Source organism: Amblyomma maculatum, chromosome 3 (assembly GCF_055883805.1).
Source record: "Amblyomma maculatum isolate TAMU_Amacu chromosome 3, ASM5588380v1, whole genome shotgun sequence".
Lineage (NCBI taxonomy): Eukaryota > Metazoa > Arthropoda > Arachnida > Ixodida > Ixodidae > Amblyomma > Amblyomma maculatum.
The window spans coordinates 181,722,775-181,743,688 of NC_139346.1; the positions used below are offsets into that span (position 1 = coordinate 181,722,775).

General features: G+C 47.0%; 1 protein-coding gene across 1 annotated transcript in view; it reads right to left on the reverse strand.

Moving 5' to 3' along the window:
- LOC146197109 (uncharacterized) overlaps positions 1-14,855 on the reverse strand; it is a 39,561-nt gene extending 24,706 nt beyond the window's left edge. Inside the window, exons 1-2 of the mRNA XM_084596440.1 lie at positions 14,692-14,855; positions 8,719-8,796 (exon numbers count right to left, since the gene is read on the reverse strand). Coding sequence (XP_084452566.1) covers positions 8,719-8,796; positions 14,692-14,770 — 157 coding nt within the window. The 5' untranslated portion in view covers positions 14,771-14,855. The remainder of the gene's footprint in view (positions 1-8,718; positions 8,797-14,691) is intronic.
- Between the last annotated feature and the right edge of the window lie 6,059 nt (positions 14,856-20,914).

Here is a 20,914-nt window from a genome sequence, read left to right on the forward strand (position 1 = left end):
TAACCGGACATACACACAAATCTGAGGTGCGTAGTGCATTCTTGAATTAATATCCCGGAAGCGCCGACCTAGCTAGAGGTCAGGTAGACTCGCACCATGTGTGTGGGCTGGAGAGAAGGTAAGCGTGAATCACGCCCAGTATCTGCACGGCGCGTGCCCACAGGAACATCGTGTATGAACTTCCGCACTATACTACGCACAACGCATCTCTTAGGAGAAAAGAAAGATCGCGGCGGCCCTGCCCTCAAGCCGTGCACAGCATCATTCGTGGCTGCCCACAGACGCACAAACGGACGTGGTTACTTGGTACGAGGCATCCGGCAGCAAGGCTACACGTACGCCTGTATAGTAGCTGCTGAGAGCGTCTGCCGACCCTCCTAAAACGAGGGACTCATTTGAAAGTCAACACCGAACAAGCATACGCAGAAAGCGCCACTCAAAGGCCTCCTCGTCGGTATGCGTCGATGTGTGAAGGGCCCTGCCGTGGCGACGAGTTTTATCGCCGCTACGCCTCGGCTGTCTTTGCCCCCTTGGGCTGCTTCTGTGTACGTGGGCGGCATACTCAACCACTCTGAGTGTATAATCAAGCACCCTTCGTTCGACGATGCCTGCGACTCTCTCAAACAACGGAGTCGACCTTGGAAGAACATAATTTTTTAATGGTTTAGCTGCGTAGCCTTCGGAAAGGGAAAGTAATGTTTTCGAAGCCGGAAAATCGCGCCTGTAGACTTTTTATTGCGACGTTCACCGAAATACCTGCAGCTGTTTGTAGTTAAAGGCGTTTTGAGCAGACTCGGCATTGAATTGGTCGAAGGCGAATCAGAATGAAAAAACCTGCAGCTGTTTGTAGTTTAAGGCGTTTTGAGCAGACTCGGCATTGAATTGGTCGAAGGCGAATCAGAATGAATTTTCTACGGCGAGTCTAAAGCAACGCTAACGTTTAAGCCCCTTGGTTCTGGTTGTTTGAGAGACTCGACATCATTGAGTACCGCAAACGAAGCCAAACTTGGCGCCCTAAATATATTCTCAGGCACATTTTCCACCGGTTGAAGCCAGCACTTTCAAAGGAGACAGATGTTGGTGCGTACTCAGAATCCTTAAAAAGGCCTAACAAAGGTACCGCCCGCCTCAACCCCTTATTTCTCCTTGCGCTTTTCACACGTCGACAATACATGTTTATGATGACAAGCATTTACTCAACACACTCAGCCTCCCCTTCCACATGCACAGCAAAATATGGATCACGCTTACACGATTGAAGCCTTCTGGTACGTACTCGTGTGAAAATTAAGATTTTTTTTTGTCACGCAAGAAAAATTTATTTTATTTACTTTCATCCTTGAGTATACTGGCAGGCAACGTTTCTGTTTCTATCGCGCAACATTACAAAAGAGCCAATCGACTGTCGGAGTACAAGGCGAGCTCTAGAAATTAGACCATCACTGCGGAGGTCTAGGGATTTGCAAAAGACAACACCACTTCATCTCCTCATCTTCTTTGTTCGCTGCTCACGTCATCACCGTACGTCATTTCCATACCGAGCTTTCTGCGAACCTCTTAATGCCAGTTTCGGTTTCGTAAGGAAAGAGGTGTCGCATATCTTCACGCAGCAGGACTTTAGAAAATGAGTTTTTGTTCATTTCAAAAACTGACACGGCAATGCCCTGTTCACACTTTCGAATTCATCATAAGGACTGACCACCCAACTGCGGTAATGAAAAGTTAACTAGTCTGTTTTAATCATTAGCTGGATAATTAGAGAAGTTTTGCAACATATTGTGTCCGCCGTTGCAGAAAGCTTGTTCCTTCATATACTTTTTTAATATTTTGTACACACTTTTTTTTTTAATAATTTAAATATTCTCTAAAACACTCTGTACATATCCATCGTTGACGCGTGGGCTGGCTACTGCTGAGTGTCTGTGAAACTTCGCATGGATGCAACGTCAGTCTATCGCAGCACAAACTTAATGCACTTCGTGCAGCCCGCTGTTAAAGCTGGACGTCTGTTCCCACTTACAGTGTAAGCGGAAACATTTTGTTTTCCTGCGTTATTCAAGTTTATTTTAAGTTTGTAATTTAGACACGGAGGGGAATCCCCCTGATTGCAACGCTGGATTATATATCGTTCCTGCCGATCGGCAGTGGTAGTGAAAACACTTCGGGAGCAGGTAACTGCATGCGTTTGCGTGTCACGAAAGCAATACCGAACATACCAAACTCTGGACGCCCAGCACCAAAGCTTGACGTTTCTTTATCGCGGTGCACAAGGCACCTATGTATCATATACACTATGCTTGAAGGGCGGCTGCGTCCGTGAGGAAACTTGTAAAGAAAGGATCAAGAGCTCAACGGATCCGCTTGGTTTCTGCTGTCTTTTCGACTTTCGTAATATCCATTCTTTGTTTTTTAACTGGCTATTGTACTGTAATAATTTTTTCTAAGTGATGTGCTCTTGGCAGCTTCCAAATTTCACCCGAGAACTTCCTCAGATGTTAGGAAAATCACGTATCGTTCTTGCGCGCGGTTGATTAAATGTGAAATTTCAGAACACACCTTTAACGCTGCAGTTTTAGGTATAATGAATTTCGGTATCTTTTTGAGACTCTGGCAATATTTGCAGTTGCTTATTGTCGTGAAAAGTACAGTACGATTGCCTTTATTGCATTGCGGGTATTTTTTTTTTTTTTTTCAGCGCCATGTATAAAAAATTGAGAACCGCGTAGCTGACGCTGAACTTTTGTTCTCCTATGTCAGTCTTTCACAAGATTCGCAAGAAATACACAAGATTCACAAGATTCGCAAGAAATACGCAAAACTTGACCACAAAGGATTCAGGCAAATAATGTGGCAAGCGCTGTGGTGAGTTATCGTCCTTTGTTACCCGGGGCACTCGCAATCAGTGGCGCTGGAGAGGAGAAGGGCATTTCTCGGCCTCCATAGCTCCACTGGCGCAGCAAGCGAAGCCCAGGCTTGTGACGTAACAAAAAAGTAATTTCGAGCTTACGCTCTAAGGACTGCAAGTTCCCCCTGCGTCGCGAAGCTCCGTTTAGCAAGAACTCAACGGCAGAGTTGTTCTCTCATGCTCGTCACGTGCGTATGACAAATCAGGTAGGCTGTCGACGGTGCCAGAGACAGAGAGAGAGAGAGAGGGGAGGAGAACGCACTAAGCTGTAAGCAGCATCAGAGCAGCCCCCCCCCCCCCCCCCCCCCCTATTTTTTTTTTGTTTTTGTTTAAAATAAGAAGTGTTTACCTCCATTTTCAATGTGCCTCAAGTCAAGATTGTGCGCACGGCTGTCGACGCTGTTCGCAAAATGGAGTTGGCAAACACCTTGCACTGCGGGAAATGCAGAAGATCGGCGAAGGAGAAAGAAGAAAAAGAAACGGAGGATAACCGTAGATATATTAGTCACTCAGGCGTGCTCCAAGTGCATGGTCCCGCGGAGACTACACCAGAAGGAGGATTTGGAGGTGGGGGGTGAGACTTCCATCGTCGGCGTGTCCCGCTAACGCATTCCGGGCACGGACCTTCTTATAGACACGTGGGGAGGCCCCACGCGTGGTTGGTTAGATATACATACCGCGATGTTGACACCTAACGTGCCAGCTACAGTTAATAGCGACCGCACCTGTGTGCACAACAAAAGGGGCTCATCGCCGGGAAAACAGCCAAGGTGGAGGGGTGCGCCCTTGGAGAGAAAAATCGGTCTAAAAAGAAAGGAAAGCCCCGCGCACGAGCTTCACTTCTTGTTGCTTCTTGCCCACCGTGAGCCTACAGATCGCTGGGCCGCCGCCCTGCCGTCTGGCGCGATAACCCGAGATGCCCTTGGTCTGGCGTGAGCGTGCTCATACACACGCAAACAACAGCCGCGTGTGGCGGTGTTCGTGGGTAAGAGAGGCGGGGGGGGGGGGGGGGGGGGGGGGGGGTAAGGACGGTGGGGGAGAAACGCAAAACAAATGATGCGGACGTCTAGCGCGGACGTGGCTCACAATTTGAGCGCGAAGTAATTTCTACGAGAGCGCACACGTGTAATGGGCCCAGGTGTATTCATACGTTGTATGCCCGTGGTGTCCAAGGAGGAGCAGCGGCGGGCCGCTTTCATCGTTTAAACCGTGGTGACGGCAACCGATTGCAACAACCACCTGGTGTGCCGTGTTTTCGTGCGAATATACGTCGTGGGCGAACGAGCCTGCGTTGTCTGCGGAGATTAGATCTTGTCGAAGATAGACCATACTCAGCTTGCTTCTGACCTGAAGGAACTCAGTGGGGCCTCTGCGAGATGCATTGCTGCCTCAGTGCATGGGCACAGCCTGTCTCACGTAAAAAGGCCATCCATTCTGCCTACGTTGGCTTTGGTTAACGAAGTGTCCCCCGAGTGCCACTTGAAGCTCCGTGTTTCAGTGGTCCCTGTATCAATGTCCCCCAACTGTCAACTGCTTTGTTCACATTGTGGGCGGCTGTGAATACGTCCACGTAAGCTCAGACTTCTCACATAGCAGGTAAAGTATGACAGAATGATGATGTCTAGGCCAAGCATGAATTTCACCCGACGTGCTTTTGCGGTAGAGGGATCAAATTCCTACCGTTGAAGTCACATTTCAAAGGAGGCAAAACATGACAACTTCTGGGTGCTGTGCTATGTCAGCGCACGTTAGAGAAACTTAGGAAGTGGAAAGTAATAAGGAGCCCCACACCACGGCTTCCCTCACGGCGCATGCGTCACTTCGGGACATTAAACGCCATTGTTACTGCACACGCTAAGGTGAACATGAATATGTTTATACAGTGCAGAAAAAGAGAAAGTGCCCGACGCGTCTATCGCCGCGGCATCGCGAATTATGCTTCTGCAAGTGTTAAGTTTATTAACTTGAACGTCACATATAGCAATGCTAGCTCTCGTTCGGCAGCGATCAACACGGTCACAGTGCTCATCAAGATGATGTGACCGAACCGATCACAGCGGACGACGCCAATCGCATCAAATATCATTCTAAACTTCTTGCTTTCACAACGAAAGGATACGAATATGTTTTTGTTGCTTTCTTAGTGCAAGCGGCCGCATTAAAGACACTTCTGCCGTTATGTAAATGTTCCATGGCAGACATAAAAATGACAGCAATGAAAAGCGATCCAGTCTAAAAATTAGTTTCTAGGAACAAATCAACGCTACGAGAATAGTGTCAGGTGACCTCCGGCAGGGGAATGAGAAAACTGTTTGGACATTTTTTTGGTTTGTTTACCCGAAAAGAGCCCATTTCGTGATGTGTGAAAAGATCTTAACTTGCCACCTTCCTCTACACTCAACTGTGGCACCTTCATAATCATCCCAACAGCATCAACTTTAAAACTTAATCCTCTCCTAGTACTGCATCCGATTAGTCCTATGCCAGCTGCGGTAAACACCCCAACAGCATCAACTTTAAAACTTAACCCTCTCCTAGTACTGCGTCTGATTAGTCCTATGTCAGCTGCGGTAAGCACCCCAACAGCACCAACTTTAAAACTTAATCTTCTCCTATGTACTGTGCCCGATTAGTCCTATGCCAGTTACGGTCAACCTGTCCGCACAAACTTCGTAACCTCATAGCCTGGCTTTCTGAAGTCCCTGCAACGCTTAGCTTCTTTAACGGTCCCCATATGTTCCAAAGGGACCATCGCTTATGTGTTCTTAATTACGCACAACCGAAAGGTTTCCCCAGGGATCGATGCGCTTATTTTTTTAGAGAGGGGGGTTGAATGTCTAAGGAGGAGATAGGGACTACAAGGTCGAACAGTAGGGATAGTCATTTCTTATAATCAGCATTAAATATCTTTACCAATTAAGGAGGCGCGCACAGGAAAACAAGGACAAGAGGACAAGAACGTCCCCTTCTCGTTTTTAGAAAATGTGTAAGGAAATCCAGTGGCCAACGAGCGATCATGCGAGAGTTTTCAGCTGGTTAGCCCGAAAGCAACGGATTCTTACCAAAAAATTCTTTCAAAAAGAAGTTTGCGAAAGCTATTTCTTTTCACAATCTCAAGATTCCGCATTAACAAAAATATATTCGCAGATATCCCATTGGCAGTCTTATAAGTTATTGCTATTACGTTTTTGCTATCGTCATAAACATTCTCCATTGGTTTTCTATGACAGCATCGACTACTGTGTGCGAGTGATGGACAAACATTGAGAGAAATATATTGCCGAGCGTCGGAAGATTATAGCTCTTCGTTCAACACTAAATCACGCTTTTCCACAATTGCATCCAATTTAAAATTCATGGCCAAGAAAGCTGGACTTGTGATCACGCATGCAGCTACCACCGTGAAACATTTCCAGCGCTAAGCTGAGTATCGACTGGTACAGCATACACAGACAGCGATGCCCGCTACAGTTCGCCAGCTGCGGTATGCACGCCCAAGCCTATAGAGCCACTTGGGGTATACCGCGGGAGCCGGCACCGGAAGAGGCAAAGGGTTTATCCCGCGGGCGGACGCTCGTGATGGAGGGTACACAGAAAGGGGGAAGGGGGGGGGGGGGGGGGGGATTACGCCGTTTAATTGCGCCGACAATTTGGCCGCACCGCGCCGCAGCCGGGCGCATTGCACGGCTTCCAGGAAGGGCACGCGAGAAGCCAGCTGGCCCACCAGGAACAGCAACGGAGGTGGGCGAGACAAAGGAAGAAAAAAAAAAAATAAAGGAAAGGAAAGAGGCCCAGAAGTGGAGGCGAGCCGCTTTCTTCAGCAATGAACCTGACCTTGCGGTCCCCCGTGCTGGCCGCCGCTCACCACCACACGTAGTTCCCTTTCTCATCGGTCGGAGGAGACTGCGGTATCATGACTATGCGTTCGGCGGTCGCTGCTGCTGCAGCCGCTCCTTCAGCATAATGAGGAGGGCTAATGGCCGCCGCTTGTTTTCTCCCGGACCGTCTTAAAATGATTTGAGGCCATTTATCAAGGCGTTCGTGAGCAAGACAAAAGGTAGGCGGAGTAATGGAGCACATGGTGCGATGTTCTTTTCTTCATTTTCTTTTTTATGCACGCGATTTTAAACGGGCGCTACGAACTAGGATTTTGGTTTTGCAGGAAGTTGGGCATAAGCTCTGCTGTATTGGGGTCTAAACTTTTTAACCTCCTTCACTTTCTTAAATTACCTCATAGATTCACATGATTGCCGCTGTAGGCCCAGGACAAATGAGTGTGTAAAGATGACAGAACGTCGCTAAACTAATCCCGTTGATCACAATTAGGGACGGAAGCCGTCGAGAATTCGGCGCCCATAGCAACGACAGCCCTCCCTTGAACCGCTGCTTGGTGTACTTATGAAATCCATATCTCCAGACTGCTGCCTGTCATGCTTGTATGTGACCTATAAGTGCAGACCTCTCCAAGTTCGGCAACAGCCTTTGTTTTAATTTCCTTTAGCCATAAAGGTAGAAGAAAGTTTTGACCAATTTTGCGACATGTATGGTTAGCAACGGTGTTTGTGTAGACAGCGCTATTGCTGGCACCAGCCTCTCCATTGCTACTGACTCTCCTCCTCTTTCCCGCCCCTCTTTTTTCTATCCACTTGCATTCCTTTGTGCAAAAGATATCGCGGAAAGCGATGTATTTCTTTTTTTTGGCCTTGTTGAAAAAGTGCACTTCCTCAGTTGTGATGGTATTGATACTCCTTAGAAATTTGAACAGTCAGTTCAGTTCATAGGCAGTAAAGACACATCCGCAAGGAGCATGCACGTGCAGAAGCCCACGACACAGCAAAATTCGCAGTGCTAATGTGAATATTTGTTATGAAAAACACGCGCAGAAACATGCACATGCATAGGAAGGTGGGAAGGACTTCTTCGAAGCGCGCAGGTATCGCTGATAAATCGGAAATTATTTTTATAGAGCAAGTTAGGTCAAGACTTGACGCTTTCTCTTCTGAATATGGACACTAATATTAGCGTCTTCTCGTTCATTTATTTTCCAGCCTGTCGCTGCAAGCAGACAGGTATGATTAAGCGAATGTCCTTTTTCGAGGAGAGAAATCAATGGCATGCGAATTATCGGCAACAGCACAGTGTCGTTAATGGACAGTAATGATGCTGCTCCAAGCCTCGGGGCATGCGTGAGCAATCGACCCCGCGCCCCACCCCTCTCTCCAGTGATTCATAATTTCGCGAGGGAAAGTATCCCCTCATTTCCACCTCGTTTGCACCGCCGAATAGACCGGAAGCTTTGACCAGTCTCCTCTTAACCACCTCCAATACAGGACCGCCTTCGATGTAAGCTTCGCAGTGAGGCTATACGCACGACATTGCTTTCCCTGTTGTGCATGCTCTGCCACAGAAGTAAGAAACGACTGCGAGTGAACTTTTATTCTTCGCAGCCTGTTCAAACAAGGCAAGTGTAATTAAGAAAAGTGGATATCGTTGTTGTTTAATGTCTTAATGCAACGACCGTGTTCGTGTCTCTTTGCTCTCTGGGCTTTGTGCATCGCCGCCGCACAGAATCACACTGACTGGAAGCGTGGAATTGCCTGTCAACAAGTTTTACTGGCGGTGTCTGCGGGCACGCATGCCCTCTACAACGGCAGTGCTACGTAAGACTGCCATACTATTCGCGGCGAGCGTTGCGCGTAATCTTGGGATCTTGTCACGGGTGGATGAGCGCGCCCTTTCTTTGTCCCCGAAAGAGGCCCGCGGTGTGTTTTCTTCTTCTCTTTGTGCCGCCATAGTATCTGCCACTTACGTACCTGTGCTGCTAGCGGTGGTAGCTGGCAGTTGAGGGTCTCCTTCTATTGCCGGGAGCAGCGTGGTCGTCGGGATGTCGGCTGCATAGTATGTCCGGGAAAGGAATGGAGAAAACAGTGAGCGTCACATGCACGCAGGGTATATGGTTGCACTGACAGCATTCAGAGAGTGGAGGAACATTACCAAAAGCAAGCAGAGCGGCAACAAAACGAAACTGCACTGGACCTTAACAATGAGACTGGGCGCTTACTATGTGGAAAGTAAGCGAGCATATATTAAATATGTCGCCAGTAGTTTGTGCAGAAGTTATAAACATGACTGCGTCGAAAACGCAACCAAAAATATTACGCAGCCATAAACAGTGAAATATAAAAACACTCATACATCGCCTGTAAAAAAAAGAAAATAAAGGTACAGGTACAAGTCACGTGGGTAAAAGGGAAATGGTTCGGCAGGCAACCTTGCTACGATCACAAGTGCTTGAATCACCGAGTAACATAGGAAGTAAAAATAAAAGCTCTCAAACATCGCTTTTTCTACCGCGGCGATTATGTGATAGCGACTATTGTGTGCAGCTGCTAGCAATCCCACTCCTATAGAAAAAGACCCAATGGTCACACACTTGAGTGATGCGATCGAAAATGGCGGATTCTTATTGGACGACTAGATAAGGCAGCAATTGCTCGCTTCCCATTGGTCAGAGGGTGATCACGTGATCCCAAAACAGGTACGTGTCAGCAAGTTCTCTTTCACGACAGGCTTCCAACTATAGTACGATGTCGATGACCACGACGTTGTAATCTCCTAATAAAGAACCTGCCCGGTGCAGCCATAGCTGCAACGACTACTTCTAACCCCGTTTTGAAGGAAAGGCCAAGAGAATGTCCCTGACAAACGCCGTTTGCATTCCACGATGATGGCGGTGGACGGTCAGCTATATATGTATACGGCAGCATATCTTGGCCAACGCTAGCCCCCTATTATGTAACAAATAAGTGCGATCGTGGTTTCGGGACGGGTATGGAGATATGGCGTCACGGTGACTGCTGTGGCCATGCGCGGTATATTGTAGGAAGTTTGTGAGACAATGAGTCCTGTGCCTACAGTGACGATGTAGACCAACGTGCTCTTTCGTTCTTTTAATGCGATAGCGTTGAAGAAATTCCTGCTTTTTTGTTTGGTCATTGCGAGGGGAAGACCGTCATTGATCGAGAGGGGTCGCCATGGCGTAGTCATAACATTGCACATAATAACGTCGTTTTTAAAAAATGGACGCTAACCTCTGAGCCTTCGTTCACGCGACAGATGTGCTACCCCTACGCCGGGTGTATGTAAAAACGTCCCCGGTGGAAACGTCCCCTGAAGAAAACGTCACTGAGAATGCGGCAACTCACACAATACTTAAAAGAAGTTAAGTGTCTGCAAAGCCTTCTGCGGTTAGCTTGTTTCGCGCACTGCTAAACCTGTACTAACCCAGAAGTTAAGCGACACATGTGGCAGTGCTTTGGTAGCTCTCAGCTTATCCACAAGTGTAGCCAGAAATTATTTCCACATGTGGTTACCACTTCAAGGGACATGTCCAAGCGATATAGAAAAGAACGCCTCAAGACAAAAATGGACTCTAAGAATGAATTCTTCCAGAAGTGATTTCGCAAAATATTGCGCGTATTATTGCATTTATTTTTCTTGACTTTGACAACAGATGTAGCGGTAACTTGGGATCTCGGTCGTCTGGGCGCCTGACACGCTTACAGGCACTGCAGAAGTCATTGTGAAAAGTATAGCGAAAGAGCCCGTCCCAACATGCAATCTGGCTAGCTTTAATATTATACAGTACGTGGTCCCGAGCTCCGGAGCTCATTAAGCACTCATTCACACAAGTCTAAACGGCTGGCTAATATTAATCACTGAGAACGGTACCACAGATTCGGCGTGTGGCATTCTTGGAGAACCGCCCACTACAGAAGGCACCACTAGAACACCCTCACAGATGTTAGGCTGACAGAGGGGAAGGCAGTCCTAGGGAAGGCAGTCCCAGCCTTAACAGGCCGTTGGCCACGGGCACGTGCACCAAAGCACCGTTCCAAGGGTCAGACTATCCGAGACAGTAGCACGCCCTTTCTACCACAAACAAAGCGAAAAGGAGACATTTTCCGTGCTTCTGTTGCCATCACTTTTTCTTCGTTTGTTTTTAACGTCCTGCATCATTTCGATATTTGGTCATTGCCAAACCGACTAGGTCTCAATAGCACTTATTATTGCAGCTCGCCACAGCAATGCGCAGTCCGCGCCTTATAATGCTAATAACTACAGCCCATGCCAGAAAAAAAAAAAAAAAAAAGAGAAACTGAGGGGAACATAAATAAAAATAAAATTCTTGTTAAAACCATAAAAAAAAAGATGTAAGACAAAATCAGTAAAAGTCAGTAGTACTAAAAGTGATTCACCCCTGATAAGCCGGGCACAAGGGAGCTGCATGCTTGACGTTTGGGGTAATTTTCCCACGCACCAGTTTACGGACACTTTTTCCACATACGTCGAAAATTGGGTTTTTTTTTTTTTTTTTCGGGACCATTGTTTCCATGGACGTTTGCTCCGGGTACTTTATTTCGGGATGTTTTTACCGGAACCCCCCTACGCCATCCATGCCTACACCCACAGTGCCTAAGCCGCCGAGGTTGGATTCTTCTACTGGGTTAAAAAGCAGCACGAGATGGCAACAAGCGTGTCGATGTGTGTGAAAGGATGCCATCAAAAAAACCCCAAGCGATGCTAAAAGTTTTTTTAACGCTTTCGCATACATTAGGAGAGTAAGTGTTACCCGTTTTTTTTTTTTTTTATTACCAGCACTGAAACAAGCCACGACGCCATATCCCATATACCCATATCCGTGTGTGTTTGTGTGTGTGTGCGTGTGTGTGTGTGCGTGTGCGTGCGCGCGCGCGCGTGTGCAGCAGGTAAAAAAATGTGTGGACGAAATCGCTGCTCGATATTTCAATTCGCCAATATCATGTCATAGAGATGGCAGTGATAAATCAGGTTGTGCGAGCTTCTTGTCATATTTAGTTTATTGTGATGGGATAATAGCATAAGAAGAAACTTTATAGTAGCTTCTATTCCATTTAAACAGTGACGAGCTTGATTAAAGTGCAAGCCATGCGACTAACCTTTACCCTTAGAATGCTACACTATTCAAAGAAGGCTGAAAAAGTCCTGTCCCGTGACTGTTAGCTAGGGTGTCACGAACGTCCGAAGAGCAATCAGCGGTCGCTAAGGCATTAGAAAGTCCGGCAATACCACCTCTTCAACTCATCTTTCAAATATAACTTCCGCACCAACAAAAGGCAGCCGGAAAATAAAGGTATAGTAACGTTTTCAAGGTCAACTCTTCAACGTTCGAGCTCCAAGGCGAGGGAGAGGAATCCTGTACAAATACCTTTGCTCCTGTCCTTAATTTTATGCGCATACATCGTTTTCACCTCACGCTAATTTTCAAATTTTCAGCATGGACGCTCGGTAATTTGCCCAACTTCCGTATAAGGTTTTCTCTCTTTCTCTCAAGAGATATTTTTTTTTTTTTACTCCTAAGAAAGCAAAACACTCTAAGCCAGTTTCTCAGCTAGCTTCCGGAAAGCAAGACCGAATGTTGATTCTCAAAGTCAGTATATAGAAAATTGTGGGCTATAATTATGTATCACCGCAGCTCAAACGGTATTTTGAGGAATCTTGCAGCTACCTTGTTGCCAGTGGCTTAGCTTAGAAAATGTATTTAAATTTATTTCATAGGGAAAATTTATTTGATCTGTGCCATCGAAATTGGTGTTAATATTTTCTATGAGCTTGAGAAAGCGCAAATAAACAACCTTTCATCGCTCCTGACAGCACGCGGCAAACGTATCCAAAACAGCTCTCAAATCATTTGAGCGAATATTGAACCCTTCGAGCGCCACAGAACCGGATCAAGATGTGTTTCCTGTTTGTTGCTGTTTATCGCGCTGCTTCGTATTTGAGGGGAAGGTGATATGTGGAGGGGAATCCCCTTGTCCTGAAGAAACTATGGGTGAAGCGGTAACTTCAACCATTACTTTCAGATTTAGAGGCCTGCCCGATGGTCTATACTGCTTGCATTGTCGGAAGGAATGACAGCAATTGACAAAGAAGAATAACAACTTAAGAGTGCGTACGCGGGAGACAGCGAAACCATTACAGTCCAGCGGGTGAGATGGATGTTCTCCCTTGATGTTTTCGACATATACTGATATAGTATTGTATTCGGTAGACTGCCTTATGACGCGACATCTGGGTGCTATATTCACCGAAACCTTGGTTTGAAGGTTACATGCGCCGTTAGTTCGAATCTCTGCCGCAACTTGACTAGAACATGCATCCTATACATACAACGAGAAATAATATGACGTCATCCGGAACAACGATGTGCCACAAACAGTTGCGCTACAGTTCTTAAAAGGATGACGGAAAAAATCGTACCACATGCAGATCAATTAGGGACGAGTACATATAGATGTACTTGTCCAATCCTATATACGGATATAGGATTGTCCGCAGTGGCGACTCCGGTAGCGGGTGATTTTGGACGCATCCAAGTGATGCATCTAGGATGCTCGGCTTGCTATGTGTGTCATACGGCCGTTTGATGACGTCACCCTATTTGAAAGCGACTAAAAATCCGGCTTTGGCGTTGTTAGCGAAAAATCACCAGCATGGCGCTGGCAGGCTGTAGCTGGCAGCTGACATGGCCGCACACTGACTGGACATAGGGCTGCTCGACGTTAGTTACCACTCCTTTTATATGGGTGAGTGATATAGAAACCAGCCTGCCAGGACCCTTGCATTCACGTTAGCCTTAGGCCACGCAGGCACGTTCATGCGGCTTGGTAATAGCGGGACTTTATCGGTCAGGTGGTAGCTCACGCTACCGCGTCATACTGTTCAAGGCGCAGCTGAAGTGTCCTCCAGAATTTTACTTGCAGTAGCTGGGGTTTTTATGACCCTCCCGCGAGCACGAAGAAACGAGCGGCCCCTCGGCCGCGCAGGCACGCTCATACGACTCGGCTAAAGCGGGGCTTTATATGTCGGGGGGTAGCCATACGCTATCGCGTCATACCGTTGAAGGCGGAGCTTAAGTGTCTCTCTTAAGTTTTCTCGCAGTCGCTGGGATTTTTATGACCGTCTCGCGAGCACGAACAAACGTAATGGTGAAAGTATTGCTTTCACATTAACAAAGCACTCTTTTTTACACCCCTTAAACGCTTACTGGACCGCGGCCTTTGCGATGTTTTGATCACGCTAAAAAAACATTCATTATTTTTTTGTGTGCGTGTTTATTTTATTCGTTTCCAAGGATAGCTTTTAAGATCCGGTCGAGAGTATTCACAGTTACACATAAACTTAAGTGCGCTCAAATCTGGCGTAACGGCCCCCTACTAAAATAATTGAAATGGTCCACTTGAATATTTGGAATTCCAAATGAGGAGGGAGGGGAGGGTTGTACGCGTTATGTGGAATACGCTGTAATAAGAGCCGCTTAAATGCAAGTGATGATGGCAGGACAAAATATTTGGCTCGAATGATCCCAATATGCGAAATGAAGATTTTGAATTAACAAGAACCTTGTACGCGAGATTATATTTTGCTCTTGAACGGCTAGCCGAAGAGATTGTACTGTTGAAAGACGCGCCACTTTTCAAGGCGCTAGAAAGCTATCGGTTGGAAAAAAATATTGTTAATTTATATACATAAAAAAAAAAGCATCACGGTGACAACTCCGTTGAAAAGTTTCTCGGAAATATAAATGTTCGTGCATAGCGCTCCTGATCAATGATCCTGCGCGTTTTCGCTTTCACTGCGCGCACTCCAGACAAAACAGCCCAGCCAACTTTCGCGAAGGTTCCGTCACTTCGGCCACGCGTGGTTTTGCCATCGCAAAACATACGTTTACGTAGCAGGGTGCTCACCTGTGGCTGCATGACCGATGAGCAGTAGGAGTGCGATACAGGAGCAGCGGCGGCAGACGGGATTCGGACCGGTAGACATGTTCCTTCCGATACGGACGTCGGGGTACTCCGGCGGACGGCCGGCAAACGGCTCGTAGCGGCAGTCGGGTTGCCCGTGCCCAGATTGAGAGGGAAAAATAAAAAGAATACAGCGAGATTGCGAGGATTCACGAACAGAGAGGGAGACTGAAAGGAGGAGTGCGCCGGTGGGAATCTTTTACCTGTTGTTCTTACCTGAGCCGACTGGGAGAGAAGGCGAGCGTCGCTGAGAAAACTGAGGGGAGGGAAGGCAAGCGAGGGAAAACTCCGCAGCGTCATGCCTCCACCCGTCTCCTCCGCGGTCGCTTTCCCTGCTGGCTGCTGTAAGATCCTGTCACGGCCTTGGAGAAAAAGAGGGCGCACCACACCTGGATCTGCGTTGCCACCCGTCGGCTGGTTTCGCCTCCGTGGGAGAAAAAATGAGGAGGGGTTCAACCCTGCCGGGGTCGCGAGTTGTGCTCCCCAAACACACAGCCCAGGGTGACCCAGACATCGTCGAGTACCGGCAGCGGCTGACCTGCTGCATTCGATGCCATCCGCCCTTGCGAGATGCCGACGAATGATCGTCGATATGCCGTCGTTGTAAGAACTGACCGATACGGCCGGCTGCAACTTTAACAAATTTTGGGTTTGGTCCACTTGGCTTTTAATATAATTCCACCTTCTTGCTTCTTTGGCGCTTCTTCCTTCGCGCTGCTCTTTTGAATACTCTTGCAAGTGAGAGCGAAAGAAAAAAAACGTTACAATATTTTAAAATTTTACAGGTTCGACCACCTACAGTGCAGAATGTGAAACTAATCAAAAAGTTATACGTTTCGGCCAGGTTGACGCAGTAGAAAAGAAGCAAAGAGGAACCTGCGTGGTGACGCCGCCTAAGAAAACCACAGTCAGAGCGCCACTGGCATATCCTGCCCTCTCTTATGTCTCCATCTTACAGCCACTTATTTGCTCCTGCCTCTAACGATCAGCCATTGCGACGCGTATGGCTGAAGCCCTTATATGGGATGCGAGCTCTTGCTATAGCCCCCGAAATCCTGTCACAGCGGCTGTCGGATCTTTGAAGCGGAACATCACAACCGGTGGGATTAAAGCCCCCTCCGATCGACATCTCACGCATGTAGCCTGCCGCGGTTCGCGAATGTGACGCGAGCTCCCTCGCCGCCGTCTTCATCCGATTAGCTAACCCCACACTCCCATCTCGCTCTCTCCCGTCTGCTGCCTCGTTGGTTCAAAAGCTTTCTTCGAAGACGAGATTCTCTTTCCAATATCCGTGGAACTAGACGAATGAGCGGGCCTTTGATAAACGCTCTCGATCGGGCCGTCCGAAAGTACAGGGCGGAAGAGAGGTTTTTAGCGGGGTTCGACGCCACCGCCTTTTCTTCGGCTGTCGGTGAGGTCATTCCCGCTGTCACGGTCGCATACATAGCCTTATTCGCGCGTATATATCACGCAGCACCGAAGGAGGTTCGCCTTAGAGCTATGGCTCGGATTGAGAAGACGGCCGCCGAGAGCGAAGGGCTGCGTGCATACGGAGAGACCAACTTTCACAGACGCTTATTCAAAACGCACACGCAGAGACGCGTGTGAGTTAGAGCGCATCTGCGCGATCTCAGGCCGCATCGTGGGAGAAAACCGGAACAAAAATTAATAAATAACGCCGATTTTCAGTACGTTCGTGACCGCAGACCTCTTGCGGAGCTGAGTCGACATTACATCGAGTGGGAGCGCGTTTCACTCAATAAATTTCTCGGGAACAGAGAGCGCGTCCATTGTATGTGGCTCCCCAGCGAGGGGACCGTATAAGCAGCATTAAGATGAAAGCCCCAGCAGTAGGGTGGAGGAGGGAGCACAGACGTGGCCTACACTTGCGCGCCAGCCCAGGGCGTGACCGGGGTCAATGGCACATCCGCGTGAGGCGCGCGCATCCGCTACCGACTGAGAAGGCTCGCTGCTTTTGTCTACGGGCGTTTTTATCATCTCGCGGGTTCTCTCTATTTGGTCTCCTCACAGCCCGTTTGTCTCTGCGGCTTTCTTTATTTTTTTTTTAATATTCTGCAGCCTACCTGTACTGGCGTCGCACCCCTCTTGGTTTTATTTCATACTTTTTTTTTTGTGTGTGTGTGTGTGTATGTAGCCGGTCCGTGTGAGCTATGCGGCGCAACGAATCTGCGAGAGCCGGTCCGGTCCCTTCTCCCCGTCGCGTAGCCGCCTTACAATTTTGATTGCACGTAGAGAGCAGACATATGTTATCAAATGCAAGCTTCGAGCAACGGCTTTGAAATTCAAAGCCTCCTGGAGGGACCTGCGAAATGAGTGGTTGCCGAATTGTAGCCTGTGTGTGCCAACACGGGTGAAACGCATTCAGTGGAACAACGACTGTGTAGCAAGGCACCTACGGGAAATGCCGGACGAAAAACAAGTGTTTCATCTCTTTTTACTGGAAGGGTAAGAACAGGCTGACGCTTTTCTTGTCTGGTGGCTTGCACGTTTCTATTGCAAATATTGGTGGAGAAATTGAGTAGTAGTTCTACTGCTTGCACAAGGTCACGATGTCGCATGAGAGCATAGCGTAAAGTAAATTTACAGGCCATAGAGAACGAAGTATTCAAGCAAAGTTGAAACAAAGCTCTCATGCACCGATACGTTATCTGCTCGTCCAGTTAAGCACCATATGTTTGATCTTCGGTGACAGCTGTGGTTTGGCTAAAGACTGCAAGCCCAAGTCGCACTACTCGTAGATTCTGTAAAAAAAAAAAGGAGTCCTACCCATACAGGGTATTTCTTCAGCCCATTTTTTTACAATGCAATAATAATAAAAAAAAAAAAAAACTCTCAGAAGATCGCGTGCGTGAAAAATTGTGCATGTTTTCTGGGCGCAGCGCAGCTCAAGGTGGTGGGTTCGAATCCTGGCCTTGGCTGATGAATTTCGATGCAGCCTAAAGACAATAATGCTCCAAACGTCGTGCGTTATGAGAGCTCGTTATAGCAACCCAAGTGGCCGAAATTAATTCGAAGGTCACCTTTATGGCATCTCTCATAGATGCCGGCCCCCGATGTATTCTTTTGCTTTTTGCGGGCGTTAATCCCGACAAATCTGCATGGCACTTTTCTCACTACTACTAACCATTTTCACGTGGTGGATGGTTCTATTAATTCATTGGAAGCCTGATATTGGCAACAAAATTATCATAATCTCCGGGATTTAGCTTTCGGGGTTTTTTTTTTTTTTCGGTGGTTGAGCTTCCTGTTTACGGGAAGCTATATGTTTCTTTACAAATAGACAGTAGTGAAGTGTAAATCATGTGTCAACTCAGTTCAAGATCGTTCTTCAATAATCTAACTTGGTGTGAGCGAACATATTTGCGTTAGTATCCTGCGTTGGTCCTAATATGTCGTTTTTGAATGACTCCAGTAGAAAAGTGTAGGAACTGGTGGAGTACATTTCGGTATAGGACTCTGGTACCATGGATAGGGATGGCTTGCTTCCCTACATATCTCATATCTCATTGCCCCGCTTGTCAAGTCCACGATTGGGTCGGCATCCCACCCCCCAAAATGAAACGGTTAAAGGTGCAGCCGACCTGGGAGAGTAAGTATAAACTATTTGAATGCCCACACGTTATAGTTAATAAACTAGTCGGGCTTCTTGTAATGTTATACCAGCAGGCTGTCAGGGAAACCCTTTGCGCTCTACAGAGGGAGCATAACTGTAGCAGTTGGGATAACTTGGTGATTCGATAATCAGGCTATTATTGAGCGAGCCCACTGCGCTACATTTTCTGGTAGCACATATTCAAAACAACCGCTGTACCCAGTTGTTTAAGCTGCCACCGTCCGCCCTTTTATTACGGCTGCGTTAACGCATGCAGCGACTGTCAGCCCTAACCTCTGCTGCTGCATGCTGTCTTCCCGTGGAGAAGCGAACACGCTTTTAAAACGCATGTAAGTCCCGTAACCCGAAACCTTGACTGACCTTTCATTAGTCGTCTTTCGCTCCAGCCTTTATCAAGGACTGCAGTATAGTGCTGCTGCTTTTTCGTCGCCTTGGGAACTTGTTTGTAGCACTTGTTTACGGAGAATCGGTTGACCTTCGCGTTTTAGCCTGGTGCTGGGGCAGATGAAAGCGCGCAGTTAAACAGTGTAGACGTATTTACAGTTCCATGTGCAGCTGGAGGCGGGCTTTTCCAACCGTAGTGGACGCTATCTGCGCTGAACTGTAATATGAATCGGCCCATACTCATGGCGCTTTCTCCACCCTTTTCCTCCCTATTCACACACAAACAGCTTGCATGCACAAATGCATTTAATTTAACGCAATCGTATAACTGTCTGTACCTTCACAGCCCTCAAAGCCACTCTCACAAACGAACGCATAGATTAGCCTTTATTCTACATTGCCGATGCATAGAAATAAGGCGAAATTAACTGGAACGAGTAAACGTATGAAGATGCGGAAAATTAAAACCAAAACCAAAATACCTAAAGCATAAATCGTGAAAAGAATAATAGCATAAGTGAACTGTTTCCACCGATCTGCCGCATTAGACGTCTGATCATACCGTGAGCTTTCCTCAGTCGGGGAAGTATACCTTAAATGTGTTTATATATTTAAAGCGTTCGCCCTTGTGCAGTCGTGCAAAAGCAATCGTACTCTCTTTTGCTTTTGGAATTGGATATTCACACATGCATAAGAGAAATGCTAGATAATGTCATCTGTATATATTATCCACTAAATGCTTCGGTAAGTATATATAATCAGTCAAGGCAGAAAGCTGGACTAGCGCTGAGCTTTCTCCTGTCTTCTATGTCTGTGTTATATACGCTTGTCTTTTTAATAATGAAGTATATATAATGCTATTAAAAGAAATCTTAAATGAAAACGAACCAATCATAATTTCCTAGGACACTCTGGACATAATAAGAAGATAGCCATTCTATTCGTTAAGTAAAATTTTATTAGCCTAAGGGCATTACCTTGCTGATCATTTGTTTATAATTTTTCGAGTACAATGCTTCAGCAACATCAAAGCAATAATACTAAAGCCTTACAAGCTGCAAGCTTCATGGCTATCGCGTCGCTATGCACCCCACCTAAGCGTGTATTCTATCGGTGAAAAGAAAGTTGCATTTGGAAATTATTTGAAGTTATTAATTATGTATTTAATTTTAATTTGGGAACTGTACTCAGGAGAACTGAAGCCCACCAGCACACTGACAACATTTAGGTACCGCAGTGTTGGCTCACTTCAGAATGAAAGCCAAAAAAAAAAAAAAAAAAGTTTTGCTCATGCTTTCAAAAAGGTGCATAAGCATCTTTCTTCATTATGATACTCCCTAAAACTGGATTTCCAATGAGACCACAGAAGCCGCTAGAGATTGATCTGCAGCCCTACGGCCTGAACGGATCTAGATGGACTGCCCCGCCGGGGTGGTGCAGTGGTAAGACGCCCGACTACTGTGCCGGAGTTCCCGGGTTCGAACCCGACCACGGCGGCTGCGTTTCGATGGAGGCGAAACGAAGAGGCGTCGTGTGCTGTGCGATGTCAGCGCACGTTAAAGATCCCCAGGTGGTCGAAATTACTCCGTAGCCCTCCACTACGGCTCCTCTTTCTCTCTTTCCACTTTCATTCCCACCTTCCTCCCTTCCCTTACGGCGCGGTTCGGGTGTCCACAGAGCAAGTGTGACAGTTACTGCGCCTTTCCCTTCCTGTGAACCAATTAAAAAAAAAAATCTAGATGGACTAAACAGCAATCCGATACGTAGAAAAAGAAATTGCAAGAACGTGAAAAATGAACTCACGCCCATTGTGTTATTTTTTTCTCAATCTTTTATTAACATTTAGACAACATAGAGATACTCAACCTCTCTTCGTACGGCCTTGAGGCTAGATGCAATTAGCTGTGTCGCGGAGACTCCCGTCTGAGAGCTGTTTATGTGGGGAAATACATGCCACTTTTATTGTCTGTAGCAAACAAAACTTGATATCTTCTTTTTTCCACACAATTATACAATACCGTCTAAAAATCCCCGAAACAGAGACGAGCCAAAAAAGCAAGAATAATGAAGAGGATATAATTGGTTAGCCGAGCAGCCAACCACGCTGCCACAATCTTCATTGCGTCGCATTTCTAAGAATCAGGAGCG